The sequence below is a fragment of the Ursus arctos genome, unplaced genomic scaffold (assembly GCF_023065955.2).
Source record: "Ursus arctos isolate Adak ecotype North America unplaced genomic scaffold, UrsArc2.0 scaffold_23, whole genome shotgun sequence".
NCBI lineage: Eukaryota > Metazoa > Chordata > Mammalia > Carnivora > Ursidae > Ursus > Ursus arctos.
In genome coordinates, this window is record NW_026622908.1 from 13753978 (window position 1) to 13769714 (window position 15737).

The window sequence follows — 15737 nt, forward strand, 5'->3', positions numbered from 1 at the left end:
GTTCTATTCATTGCTTTACCTATCATCTCAAAACTGAACAGAATGACAAAAAAAAAAAAAAAAGAAGAAGAAGAAGAAGAAGAAAGAAAGAAAGGAAGGAAAGGAAAGAAGGAGGAAAGAAAAACGGAAAAAAGCTTTAGGTGACGGTGCAAACTTTAAATACTGTAGGCCACATACACTAAATTTTAAATATATTATTAAATGAATTATCATTTCTAATCATGTTACTCAGATGTGGATGGTTTTGTGTTGGTACATAAATCTTCATATCCAGTACACTTCGCCTATCTTGTCTCAATTTTATTTATCTTAATTTAATTTTTTAATTTTTATTTATTTTACTATTATTTGTTAATCTACAAATTCATTTATTTTCCACCTTCTGAGCTAATCCACAGGAGCAAGTGGGGTGTGTGTGGCTGGGGAACATTGGCAGCAGGGACTTCCTGAGTTGTCACGTGCTAAAGGCCATGCTCATACTGAACACAAAGCTGTCCACCAGATTAGAGAGATGAATGATACTGGAGAAATGTGTCATTTTATCTGGAACGATTTGCAGGGAGGTCCTGCTGCCATATCATAGACCAGGCCTTGTCTTTCATCTCCAATTTGTCTAAGATGCTGTGGGTATCCACATGGGTGGCCCCAGTGGTTTTGTGCTGAAAAGAAAGCTAATTTTTCCCAGATGACACTAACAGTGAAAGAGCTAAAGGAATGGTTGCACTGTGTATGGAAGTCGGGGGGGCCCCTGAGGAAGGCAAATCATGAGCAGATTTGAAAAAAAGGAATTCTCTTCTTCAAACTCAAGTCTAAAAAAAGAACAGATTTCTTCTCTCTGGAGACTGGCTTTTTTCACTTGCAAGGCTGGCCCTGGCATGTTCACGATCTGGGTGGGGGTTGGAATACATTTTCTTACAGTGGGCTGATCTGAGAGGCAGATTGAAGAACAACCCCATGCTTCTGGCTCTCTGGGCAGAATTGCATCCTACAGAGCCCATTCCTGAGGATGGGCTAGGTATCTGTCATGCTGGAGGAGACTTAGGAAGGGTTTATACTTCCTATTAGGCTGAGGCTCTAGAACCATGTGCCAGTGGAGTAGGTGTGAGAATAGTCAGGCTCTAGAAAGCTGGAACTGGCTGAGGAGAGAAAATGCCACAGCTTGCCAGACTGAATGGCGGGGTTCCCCTCTTGGGACTCTGGGTGCTGATCCATTGGCATAGGACCCATTGAAGCAGCACTTGGTGACAGAATATGCAAAAGATACTTCTGGTTGTGATTTTGTTCATTGAGAAGAGAAACACCGCTGATTTCGAGACATGACGCTGTCATTCCTCAGGATCACATCTTCACTCTAGCTCAAGGGACTCAATCCCTGGGGGGCTCTTGACGTTGCTCAAAGCTCTAGAGGTGTTCACCCACCATGCTGCTGATAGCCCCTTGAAAATAGGTGGAAAAGGCACACCAGAAATTCCACGCAGTCTTTATAGGTCTCTGCACCTCCACAGCACTCTTCCCCATTTCTTCCATTGCAAGTGACCCAGATGACAGCTTAATTCCTGACCATCCCCTGAGATAGCAAGATGATCTGGCTGGGCAATGATGCGCTATGATGGCCAGAGCTGCCTGGCTCACTTTCAAGCAGCTCAGACTTAATTTTATTTTTTACATAATTTAACTTTTTTTTTTTAAGATTTTATTTATTTTAGGGAGCTAGAGAGCACAAACAGGGGGAGGGGCAGAGGGAGAGGGAGAAAGATGATCCTGAGATCATGACTTGAGCCAAAAATCAAGAGTTGGACATCCAGGCACCCCAGATCATTTAACTTTTTTTTAATGAATTTTGACATAGAAAAGGGCATGCCAAATTAGTATAGAATGTTCTAATGTATCTTTGCCCCAAATCTCTAATACGCTATCATACAGAGTGATAATACAAATATTGAACCAGAAAATTAACATTAATACAGTACTATTAAACAAACTATAGACCTTATTTAAATTCCGTGTCCTTCTGCTGAAAGACCATAACCCTAAAAAAGATGAAAAATCTGGGGCACCTGGGTGACTCAAGTCGGTTCACCATTCAACTCTTGATTTCAGTTAAGGTCATGATCTCAGGGTTGTGAGATCAAGCCCCGTGTCAGGCTCTGCGCTGGGCAATGGAGCGTGCTTAAGATTCTCCCTCTCCCTCTGCCCCACTCTCCCCTGCTCACATGCACTCTCTCTCTTTCTCTCAAAAAAAGAAACAAAAAATCCAAGTGAATATTAAATCTCTAGAGATAGTGAAGATATTTCTATGTACAAAGATGATAGGAGGAATAAAAAGGGAGAAATAGATCATTTATGAGAAAAAATTAAGATTACATGTGTCAAAAATATCATAAATAGACACAAACAGAAGGAAACTAGGGTATTTTTTAAACCTGAAATCTGAACAACACCACAGAGTTAGAACACTGGTATTCCTCCCCTTGTTATATATAGTTTACATTTTTTTCTGTATAGGAATAATATATATTAAAATCTCTTTAAATACTCTAATCTCGTGCTTTGTTGTATGATAAATATGAATATTTGCAAAAAAAATTACTTGAGTGAATCAAAATAATTCCTCACTTGTGTAAATCATTTCATAGTACTAAAATTCTAAGAAATTAGCTTTTTAGAATTTCGACTCTTCCCTAAAGAAGAAAAATTAGCCAAAGATTTCTTTCAAACTGAGGCAGCTGTACTCTTCTGAAAATAGGAAACGATGTTCAAAAGGTGAAAATTGTAAGTGAAGAACTCTCAAATTTGATGTATTCATTCATTCATTTATTCATTCTGCATAAATTGTGTTCAGTTTTCTCATAGCACTCATCAGATCGATTCCCTTATGAGTCATTATGCATGAGGTGTACTTTACCACTACATGGTTTGCTCCTGCAGAAACAGTACAAAGTCTGAAACCCCCGGGTTTCACCAAGTTTTCTGTTCCCCTTTAGCCCACCTGTCTAAAAGTACTTGAGTTAGCAGGACAAAGACAGAAAAGCCTGAACATAATGAGGCAGATACAATTGAATAGCTGTAAGGGCTTAGATTCAGATGGCTGAAAACACATGGCTGCTATGTCAGAAGTAACAAACATTCATCTATGAATCAAGGTCAATTATGGTGAGTTCAAGGGATTATCATTATCTGTCCAGACTCAAGCCCAGCAGAGAGAGTATACTTACTGATCTGAAAAAAGAAATGGCTTCTGAACATCCCAAGAAGCCTTTTGAGTCTAATTCACAGGCCTCCAGAATAGAAGAGGACTCAAAAACTAGTCTTTAAAGGGAATACAGACCCTCATGGGTCTGTTACTACATTATACTAGGATCCAAGGTGACCAGCATCCTAATGAATTGTTGAGCACTACATCAAAAATTAATGATGTACTATATGTTGGCTAATTGAACATAATAATAAAAAAAAAACAATGCTTGCTGTTTAGAGATGTGCTTTCAAAAAGCAGCATCAATTGCAAATTTGAAACTGAAATTATTTTATCACATAAGATATGCAAATTTAATAAAACAGCATTAAATGTAAGCCAAATAAAGTTCCATCTTTTAAAACAATAATGTTAATGTGAAGATATCAAAATGTTAATTGAATGAAAGAAACATTCTCTTACATAACAGATTCTATTCAGTTTATACAAATCCGTTACATGTCCTATCCTGAAGGACTTATCCATGAACAAAACAGAAAATGCGCCTGACGTATTTAAGGACTTGTTAATGCTTTATAATTTCTTAGCAATAAACTATGTTTCTTTCATCAGAATAAAAGCTTGAAGAACAAACTCTTGTCAGGAAGCAAGCTGTGTGGCATCCATGCAGAAGAGGTGAGTACATTTTCTAGCTTCAACGGAGTAAAGAGTGCCAAAATATTAGTGCCAGATTTGTTCTTTCTTAACCCAGAAACCTGGAGATTTCTTCTGTCACTAACATAAATGAAAACACTGTAATAGGAAAATGAAAACAGATTTTAAACTTTTAGGTATTTTGAGGTGTTTTAAAATTGCATAACCAAAAAAAAAAAAAAAAAAAAAAAGAAAGAAATTAAGCCAGTTAAGCGTTGCTTCCCTAAAGTGATTTTTATGGATTCCTTCCTTAACTGGATTATCAGGATTTTCTTAATAGCAAATACCTGGAGGTCCATGCAATTTTCATTTTTTGAACCATCTGTGTGATGTCTACAGAGTTTTGCAATGACAATGAAATGTCAGAATGAGGATTCTGGGGTTGACCATATACTTTAAGAAACAAATACAATTATTGGTTCTACTTGCTAGGCAGGGAAATTATTTCATGCATTTCTTGGTGGAGGATGGGGGAGTCATTCTGGTTAATCCAGATTTAACTAAAGTCAATTTCCTATACTTCTGATCTCCCAAATCCATCTGTGCTTTATGATCCCCTATTTAATGCTATAGACATGTGGCTCATGGAATTCTTAGTGACAGTAATGTGATAGAGTGTCATAGTAAGTGGTTCTTTATTCCTGGAGGAGAGGAGACCACAGTCACTGTGTTAGCTGGATCCTCCAACAAGCACAAAAAGATGAGGCCCGTTGTGCGAGGAATTTGTTAGTGCAAAAACCTGTGAATGATGAAGAGCAGGCATGAGAGTCCTCATACCACAAAGTAGATCTGATATCTGTGAAGGAAGGGGGAAGGCAAATGGTATAGATAGAACAAGAACAGTGGCTTACACAAGTTAAAAGTTTAACCCCTTTCCCATAGTAGTTAGAAGTAAGGCACAGAGCTGGTGAAATACCACTATCATCTCCTAATTGTGGAGCCACCTTTTGTCCCAATGACCTTTCCCTGTTATTATCACTTCTAGCAGAAGGGACAGGGAAGATTACCGGGTGACTCACAAGCATTGCTTTTTAGAAGTCCGCTAAGAAGTAGTGACACATGTCTCATTGCATCCTCTTTGCCAGACGTAGGTTACATGCCTAGCCAAGCTGAATGGAGTCTGCAAAATGTCATCAGGTTGGTGGTCATGTGCCTATCCAGATCTTGGGATTTTTTTTTTAGTAAACAAGCTGAGAATACTCCCTGATGGACATGTAAAAGTACTTGCCATTCAACAGTGAAGTTAGAGTCTAACATGAAATATAATAACCTGTTTATAATGCCTTCATAATAACGTTGTGCATGAAATGAGTAGAGATTTTCAATACATGGAAACTAAAGGTTGATGCTCCATAAATGAGTAATTGAACTGAATAGCTCGTGGATATGAGCCAGTGTAGTGTTTCTTTCATTATACTTTTCTTTTTTTTTTTTTTTTTAAGATTTTATTTATTTGTTCGACAGAGATAGAGACAGCCAGCGAGAGAGGGAACACAAGCAGGGGGAGTGGGAGAGGAAGAAGCAGGCTCATAGCAGAGGAGCCTGATGTGGGGCTCGATCCCATAACGCCGGGACCACGCCCTGAGCCGAAGGCAGACGCTTAACCGCTGTGCCACCCAGGCGCCCCCATTATACTTTTCTGTCTGAATAGACATAGATGCTTATGTTGTTTAATTTGCTAGGTTTCTAGAAATATTACACATGTATTGTGCAGTTTCTGTATATTACTTACAAGAGGGTAAACAAGTGGAACCAATTTTTGAATACGTACTATGTGGATTGGAGCTATATTCTGAGATGGTTGCCATGTTCCCAGAGTCCCCTCAACACTCATGGGAGTGAGATGGCCCCTAGGCAAAGTTGCCTGTCGTGTTTAGAAACAAACAAACAAATGAATAAATAAGCAACAACAACAACAACTGGGTCGACCTGTATTTTTTAGCCCCTTAGTTCATAAATGATTCATTTTTTTTAAATTCATCTCAATTCCTTAGAGGATATATTATATCTACATTTTAATTTATGAATTCCTAGATGCTCCATATAGTTATACTGCATAATGTTGAAATCAGTTTATTCATTTGCCCTATCTCTTTATTTATTTATGGAAAAAAATTTAGAGTTTAACATTCTGGGCAATAATGGAGATATAAATATATATTATATATATATATATATATTTTTTTTCCTGTCACAAAAACACTTCCCAAGAATATAATAAAAGTAATTATTTGTTTTAACACCACCACTACCACCAAAACAAAATAGTAATGTCCTCTATCAGTTTAGGAGCCAAAAAGGAGCTGTCTTCTAAATCACTGACCCTAAACTATTCATAGATAAATAAATATCCAGATCCCATTGACAGCTAATGGATTACCACTGTTTTAAATTGCCAGGGCAGAATATTGAAAACAGTAGCGTCTGCAGCAAATACCACTACGATCATCTTCACTATTATTTCATGAAGGAAATGCTATTTGGACATGAATTGTAGAAAAGAAAAACCTCAGAGACTAGCTAAAATGTTCTTTCATGGGTGCCTGGGTGGCTCAGTTGGTTAAGTATCTGCCTTCAGCTCAGGTCATGATCCCAGGGGCCTGGGATCGAGCCCCGCATGGGGCTCCCTGATCAGTGGGGAGTCTCCTTCTCCCTCTCCCTCTTCCTGCCACTCCCCCCTGCTTGTACTCGCTCTCTCTCTCTCTGTCAAATAAATAAATAAATAAAATCTTAAAAAAATAAAATTAAATGGAAAAATAAAATATTCTGTCATGACCACCTTCTTTGTCTTCATCTTCTCTTTTTATTATACTTACAATCATCATAATCATTATCACAAACTTAATTTTACTATACACTTGTGAAAACTTTGTGATTCACATACATCAACATGTAAAATGACATTTACGTTAGTTTTAAAAATTACTAAAATCGGGCAAACCTCTTGGGTCCCCTCCCTCCTTGGGAGTTTTGTACTATCACTTTGCTATCTCTCAATAAACCTTGCTTTGCTACCCAAAAAAAAAAAAAAAAAAAAAATTACAAAAATCCCCGATATAGTAATAGCTCAATGGTCTGAAGATTACCCTTCTGATAATCTTAACTTTTCAAAATGACGCCCTAAGAAGCTAAAAGAAAACGAAATGTCAGTGGGGTTTTAGGTCAATGTGCATTACAAAATGTACTCAACGCAAAATGCATTTATTCTTACTTTGCATGCCCTCATCAGATCTTTAGATAGGATTTTGCTTTTTAACTCACTGAACATTAGAAGATGGCTGGAATATACAATGCGGAGAAGTGATGAGTGTGACGAAAATTTCTAAAAAATGTATTTCTATATAACCTTAACTAAGCTCAGGAAATCTAACTGTTCTTGCTCATTTAATGCAGAACAAAGATATGTAGCCTTTTATTATAGTTCCTGAATGAATCATTGCATAACACAAAACTGATGTTTTAATAATTAATTCAAGTTATGAATAAAAGGTTTAATTATATTCTGTGCATTCAGCATAAATATGCATTAAAATGAACACCCCAAATGGTTAAAATTAGTCCTTTCTGACACTTAAAAAAGGAGAGCGTTAATTATTTGAAAAAGTAGATGTGAACTTGGACAAATCGTGCACACCAGATGTAGTGGTGATCTTTCATTCCCCATTGATATTGGCCAACATTCGTATGGAAAAATAAAGTCTTTTTACCTGAGGGACTGTCCTGGCTATAAATGAGCCCTGGCTAACAGATTGAAGCAGCAGGGGAACAATGCCAATCAACTGTGCATTTGAAGTTGGAGAAGATAACAGAAATGATTCTTTCCTGAAATCAGTAGCACAAAATTAAGGATGGCCATGAAAACCAGCAAATGTCTTGGAGATGAAATTAATGTAACCAGAGAGAGATGCTATGTCTGAAATATCATTATTCGGGGTTACTTGGGGAATTTTGTGCCAGGAGAACAGGGTTGTAATAAATGTAGAATCCTGAGGTAGACGTATAAATTCAGGAGGCTGGGGGTTTCAAGTGAGAGTTTTTATTCTCAAGAGCCAGGATTAACTGTGCACATACAACGATGACTCTTTGTCTTCTTATGCATTATATCATGCATTTCACTTTCAGTAAACATATCAAGGGAAAGAGGATGACTTTTTATGGAAATGAAAAAAATAGTAGCTAGTTTGTAAAAAAACACGAATCCTTGCTTCTTCTGGGTATAGAGTTTAATTGCACAGTTCCGAATTGTTAATATGTCAGACTTTTCCTCCCTGCTTCCCACTCTCCCCCCCTTCCTCTCTCTCTCTCAAATCACCACTCTCCCCCCTTCACTTTTCCTCTCTCCCTCTTTCCTTGTCTCGTCTTCCTTTCCTTTCTTTCTTTTCATTTTATTTTCTTTTTGTTCTTTCTTATCAATTTCCTGATTCAATAGAGCACAGAATGCAGGTGGTTCATGATAGGAGTGTCTATAAAAACAGTTTCTAATATTAGAGCTTGTGGTGCTATATCACAGACAACACTTTTAATTGATGGTGCTTCCAGCATTAGACAAGAATTTAGGAATTATAACACCATCGTAACAGTCTCCCACTTGGCAGACTCTCCTATCTTGCATCATTAGACATGTTCTGAATATAATAAGAAACTGAACTATAGTATAGCTGCAGTTGATTCAGTGAAAGACTCCTATACATTCGATGTAAGCTAGGAAAATTATAGTATTTCAAAAATAGGAGTGGGCTTTATTTGTTGAGAGGACCTTCATAACAACACAGTTTAATGGGATGTAATAGTCCCGTGAGGATTTTGTGTATGTACTATGAACAGCTACTTTTAAAATTGAATTTTATTAAGATATAATTTACATACAATTCACCCTCTTTAAGTATACCATTGGATGGGTTTGATCAATGTGTATATTAAAGACATGAAACATTTTCATCATCCCCCAAATTTCCTCTTGCTGTTTTATAATCTCTGCCACAAATCCCCACCCAGTGTCAACTACTAGCCTGATTTCTTTCCCTATCCTTTGTCTTTTTCAGAATATCATATAAATGGCATTATACAAAAGATAGCTTCTAGTGACTGGGTTATTTCACATAGTATAATGCTTTTGAAATCCATCCACACTGTTACATGCTTCAGTACTTAACTCACTTTTTTAAATTGCTTAACAGTATTGTAGTATTTCATGAAGGTACCATAAAATGTTTGCTATTCGCCAGTTAATGGACATGAACATTGTTTCCAGCTTTTGACTCTTTTATGAATAAAGATACTATAAACATTTATGTATATATTATCATTTCTCTTGGACAAATAATCTAGAAAGAATTGCTGTATAATACAGTTTGTGTAAGTTTAACTTTATAAGAAACCACCAAACTGTTGCCCAAAGTGATTATACCATTTTACATTCCTATTCACCTATTATACTATTTTTTTCAATTATCATTTTTTATGTGACTATGTTAAATCTATTTGTGTTTTTGTTCTACTGAGGAGTCAGAACCCGTAATTTTAGATATAGAAGGACAAATAACTGGGGTCGTTATGTTAGAATGTTTGATATTGGGTCTGCTCTGGAGAAATGGGAAGATGGGATTATCATCTGTGGCTCACCAGGTATATTTCCATTAGCAAACATGTCCTGCTGAGAGAAATTTCCTTGGTTTAAAGCCTGTTGTATTTGGCATAGTTGTCTTAAAAAGTGCATTCTTCTACAGAGAAACACCCTTCCCCTCAGCATCTTAGCATTCTAGTTGCTTTCTTGACTTCCTGTCACGTTTGCCTGCTGCCTTCCCTTTAGACGTATGTCAAATTCAAACTTGTTTGTCAACTTTAATTTACACATACTTAATCTTAAAGAAGAAGTAGTTGAAAGTAAGCAGTGAAACTGAGGCATACATATACATAGGTATACTTAGCATCTAAAATTGAATTGTTGGACATGCTCTGGTGACTAAAATTCTCTCTGTGTGTATTTTTTGGGAGCGGATGCTGGGGAGAGAAACAATAAACTACTTTCTTTAAATATTGCCTTTTAAACAGAATGGCTTCTATCATGTGTCAACTATACTCAAATTAAAAAATTAAAGGTTAAAAAGTAAAATTTCTACAAAGAAAAAAGCAATATGGTTCTGTTGCACAGGCTTTGGTTTTGTCCTCCTGCCTAGACTAGCTGGATGGCCAGCTTCTAAAGCAGAGATTAAGCTTTTGCTTGACTGTAAAATTAATTCTGGTACAGTTTAAAATACTTTTAATCTTCAGGTTTGAAAATATAAATGAAATTAAGGCACTAACCTATGTTTCTGTTCTTGCAGTCAAAAAAAATCCAAGCCCAGCTGAAGGAGCTTCGTTATGGGAAGAAGGATTTATTATTTAAGGTGAGCATCTTTCTCCCTTCCCCCACTACCCTCTTAGTACATAAACTATAATATCATTTAGCTTAAATTTAATTTCTGGATTTTTGTAAGAATTACAGCTGTATTTGACTGCATTGAAGATGCTTTCATTTTCTTGCCTTCTTAATTAATGGAGACAAATGCAGATATGGTTTCCTGGGTACATTCTTAATCAAAGGCAGGCATCATTCCAAAGTGTTTAAAGTCCCTTTGTAACCTTCAATTACTTTAATTCAATATTGAGGAATGTGGTCTTTCAGAATATTTACATTAAGGACAGCATAGATGGAGTGAATTTCCAGAGGCGAGATCCAGGTGATCTACATTCTTGACCTCCAGAGATCCTGCATAAATCTCTTCATTATTAAGAGTCCTTATATTTAATCATTGTTGATTGATTTTAGTAATTGATACTTTTCTTTACAAGACTATCAAGTCAAGGTCTATGTATAGGGAGATATCTGCCACAAACTGGAATAATGACCTCCCAAAGATATCCACTTGCTAATTCCTCATACCTGTGAATCTTATGACAAAGGAGACTGCAGATGGGATTAAGTTAGGGATCTTCAGAGAGGAAGGGTATTCCAAAATATCCAGGTGAAAACTAAATGTAATATACAAGAGTGAGACAAAAAGGCCTAAATAAGAAGATTACGTGATCACAGAAGCTGGAGGAGGAAAGACAATGTGAAGGATTTCCTTCCTATCACCTCCAGAAAGAACCAGCCTACCAACCCCTTGATCTTAGTCCTATAAAATTTACTTCAGACTTCCAGAACTGTAAGAGAATAGAAGTAGTTTTTTTGTTTTGTTTTGTTTTGTCTTTAGCCACTTAGTTCATGGTAGTTCGTTATAACAGCAACGTGAAACTTAGATCCTTTCTTTTATCTCCCTTGCGCAGGGGGATATAAGAAGTGGGTGCCTTTAATTGTTGTGCTTATGGTCCATGTGCATTTGCAAATGCAATAAAGTGATGGAATATTAGGCTCTTAGAAGTAGGAGTAATGATTTGTTTAATAAACAATAAATATGAATTATATTGTGTGTAATATTTTTTTTAATATTTTCATTACAATGATCAGCTCAATCTACAAGTGCAAGGTCTAAATTAAAGAAGGATAATTCCTCATTGTATTTAATGGTTGGAAAAATCCTGCAATTTTTCCAAAGAAAACAATAAGAAATGACACATTTCTCTTCTTCAGCCCCATTACTTTTGGCTCAGAGTCAGAGGAAGGTGTTCCTATTATGTCAACCAATATTTATTAAATTCTCATTCCATATGACGCATGAATCTGGACATTATCTTCCCATTTACTCTTACATAAATATGCTTCTTGCCATTTCTTTGACCTCATTTACAACAAGATATTCCCCAGCACACCAAGAAAACTGTGAATTAATTCTCATTAATGCTTACAGACCCCTGCCTCTCAACACTCTGTTCATTGTATGTGATAAGTAAATAAAAGTTTAAAACCCAAGGCATTTCTCTTTCTACCTTTAATCTTTCATCTTGAGACTCGAGCTCAGGGTATCTTAACTTTTATATTCAGGTTGGCCTTAGCTCTTTGCAGTCATCAACAGTAAATCACTGAAATTGGAAAAGAAAGGGCATGCATGTCTGTCTGTGTGTGTGTATTTTCATTTGTAGAGAAATTTCTAGTTCTCTGTGAATTAGTTTAACTTAATAATATCAGGAGTGTAATAAAACAAATCCGAGCTCCCTAGAGCTGATAAGTTTTAGGTGGTAGGCTGAGAAATTTACGTGAAGATAGATCATATGAGGCTTTTTAAATCTTTTGAATTTCATTTCCCAAATTGAAGAGTTAGCGAAAGAAAATTTGGGAGAAGAGAATGAGGAGATCCAATAATTTTCAGTGATTTGCTTCTTCGTAATATGCCAGTTGTTGAATATACATTAGTAATTTATCAACTTTCAGAAATTACCCAAATCAGGATTTGTTGAAACTCTTTATGACTTGAAAATGAGACGTTATTTGTAAGCCTTGTTATTTCATGTCACTTTGAAAGGAGCACTTATATATGAAATCAGGTGAGTCGTGTATGAATAGACCATGAAGGTACATAAATTAGGATGCGTTCAGCATATACAATGCCCAAAAAGCTGTTTAACAGCAAGATTTGTATTAAATAACATAAAAAGAGGTCTATAAACATGACAGTTTTTTAACTTACTCAGTAGCTAAACAGTGTCAACAGGACCAAGTTTTTTGGTTTTCCTACCTTTGCTTATCATGATCCTCAACCTACTAAGTTTTGATCGTGGTTAAAGCTTTATAGGCTGTCTTTGTCCAACTTTAGATAAAGTCAGAGAAGAAAAGGAAGGGGCACTTGTCCTTCAGTGTCCTAATTTTTGTAAAGGAGGAGAGTTTTTTAAGATGTTTCCCCAAACTTGGTCATATATCCGTGCAAAAGACCTGAGGCCTTAGTATTTTCAGGTTCCCTTGTGAAAACGGTTTCTGCTGTGATGTCTTCATTCATTCATCTTGGTGGTATTCACTCATACAATTTGCCTACTACTACATCAACAGTGTACATTTTCTATCTTATGAAAACATATGTCGAGTGAATAAATGAGTATATATACACGGGTACATGCATATGCATATGTGCATGCGTAAATAGATGTGTCATGGCAGTATGTGGTAGAAACTCACGTCCATAGCCCCCAAGGGGTAGAAACTCACGTCCATAGCCCCCAAGGGGTTTAAACACCATTTAAAGTGGTGTTCAGACCAGCAGCAGCACAGTCCTGGCACCGACAGGCTAGAACCATGACCTGGGACCCAGGGGCAGGGCTCGGAGCATCAGCCCGGTGGTCCTCAGCAATGACAGGTCAGAGCCAGGACCTGGGAACTTGGAAATTCACCCAGGCACTTTTGAAAATGAATCCACAGGATATCTTTGGTAATACTTTGCTGAACTCTGAGATGAGTAGGAGAGAATTCTATTTCAAGTAGTTTCCCTGAAAATCTGCTCAATTTTGAAAAGATTTGATAGTTGGTAATAAAGATAGACTTTGAAGGAGGAATGTGTGCTCCTGAAGCACTTCAATTATATTTTAAAAATAATGGTATGTGCTGACAATTGCCAGACATGTTGATAAATTCAGTATCCTTATTAAAGTTTGAGAGCTGGCTTTTGATTGGGAAGGCTGCCAGCAATAGTAAACATTCTCTACTCAGGAAAGAAGTGAGGCCCTGCTGTGAGTTACCCAAGACGTGTGTTACTTTTTATCCTCCTTGATTCCACTTGGAGATGATATGCTTTGGAATATCTATTCTCTAGTTTGCTTCTCTATTTTGCTTTTTTATATGCACTTGTTTAATTTCAAAGTATTATTTTCTCATTGTAGAAAAATATTTTTAAAAGCTAAAAAAAAAAAAAAAAAATCCAGGGTTCCTGGGTGGCTCTCAGTTGGTTAAGTGTCCGACTCTTGATTTGGGCCCAGGTCATGGAATTGAGCCCTGCATTGGGCTACATGCTGAGTGCAGAGTCTGCTTGTCCCTCTCCCTCTGCTCCTCACCCTCCCACCCCCGGTCACTCTTTCTCTCTCTCTCAAATAAATAAATAAAATATTTAAAAAAAAAAAAACTAAAACTAAACAATCCACTTAAAATCCCATCACTCAAAACACACAATATTTTGATATAATTTATATTTCTGTTTAGTTCCTTTTGTGCTAGGCATAATCTGCCTTTTGATTAATATATATGTTAATATAGATTATATATTTTGCTTTTTCACATAATTTTAAAACATAAAGCATCCTTTAGTGATTTCTTTGTAAAAATATAAATGAATAATTTTTCATATGTGTATGCCGAAGTGTCTCAACTTTAACCTTACAAATATATGTGCAGCTGTCTATTTGTATATGTGTGTGTTGTGATTTTAACTTACACTGTGATGAAAAATGTGTTATTTCCAACTTGAGATATAATTTTTATTGAACATACATATAACTAGAAAATAATTCATTAAAATTATTGAAAAATTGTAATGTTACTGATACCTACTACGTTTTTTGAGTTTAGATTTTTTTTTTACTTTATGGGAGAATAATTGAGGAATGCAATCATATATATTTAAAGTGGTGTTCAGACCAGCAGCAGCACAGTCCTGGCACCGACAGGCTAGAACCATGACCTGGGACCCAGGGGCAGGGCTCGGAGCATCAGCCCAGTGGTCCTCAGCAATGACAGGTCAGAGCCAGGACCTGGGAACTTGGAGGGCAGGGTTCAAAGCAGTGGCAGCTTTGGTCACATTTTTGGCAAAGCACTGAGGCATCCCAACCCCAGAAAGTAGGGTTTGGGGACTCTAGGGACACGTCTCACTGCAGCAATAGCTCCAGCCCAGGGGAGGACTTGCAGCAGCAGGGACTCTGGAAGGGCCCCATCAGCTGGGATCAGCATTGGAGAAGACTGTGTGAATCGTTGGTAGCAAAGGCTGCAAACTTCATAGCAGGCCCATATGCTGGGCTTCTCTTGTTCTCCCTTTTCCTGTGGGGTGAAATTTCTCTGTGGGGATTTCTCCTGGCACTGGGTTGCCCTGGACCGGGGGATGGGGTGACATAGATAACATGCTTCCTATGGTTTTCTATGCGGCCATGCTCAGTTTTTGAGTTCCACAGTGTTTTGGCTGCTTTTTTGTAGTTCAAAGCTTTCCCTGAGCTATTTTCATCTGTCTGTAGTTGTTTATTTATTGTTTTTGTGGGAGAGACAAGTGGGGGACCTCCTGGCCCCCAATCTTGCTGATCTCATCTTTTTTATGGCTGTGTGATATTCCATTGCCTCTGTGTGTATGTGTGTGTGTGTGTGTGTGTGTGTGTGTGTGTGTGTGTGTGTGGTTACTTCCATATCTTGGCCATTGTAACTTTTAAAGATCGCAAGTGTTGGCTAATAAAAGTTGCTAAGCTTTTAGCTGTTCACTTAGGTTTACAAACTTAAGTTCACTTTATGATTTTTCACCATGGAAAGAGACAAGATGGCCTTTTCATTTCACTTCACAAAAAATAGGAAACAGGATAAGAATCACTATGCCTTCTATATACTTAACATTTTATGCTGTACCCAGTGCTGTTATGAACATTATTACATCCTCATCACAACCCCTATAAGACAGAGAAGAGAAGTTATGGGAATCCATCTAACAATGAAGGAGTTGAGGCCTTCAGAAGTTTGACAATGAAGTCCACCAAAATATTTATTTAAAAAAACCAATTTGTTAATAAATTGAAACTATCATAGTAGATTCACTCATTCATTCATTCATTTAAAATTGAGCTGACTTGTTGGTATCATGTCAAGTATATTTGACTGAGATTTATAGTTATTACTTTGATAACTATTTCACAGTATATATTTATATCATTGTATCGACATTCTGATATTTATTCCAGCATATTTGGTGACAGG

The 15737-nt window shown here is 36.9% G+C and overlaps 1 protein-coding gene across 1 annotated transcript in view; it reads left to right on the forward strand.

Annotated features, from left to right (window-relative positions):
- LUZP2 (leucine zipper protein 2) overlaps positions 1-15737 on the forward strand; it is a 459433-nt gene that overhangs the window by 326884 nt on the left and 116812 nt on the right. The window contains exons 6-7 of the mRNA XM_048217639.2: positions 3809-3871; positions 10213-10275. Of these exons, the coding sequence (XP_048073596.2) occupies positions 3809-3871; positions 10213-10275 (126 nt within the window). The remainder of the gene's footprint in view (positions 1-3808; positions 3872-10212; positions 10276-15737) is intronic.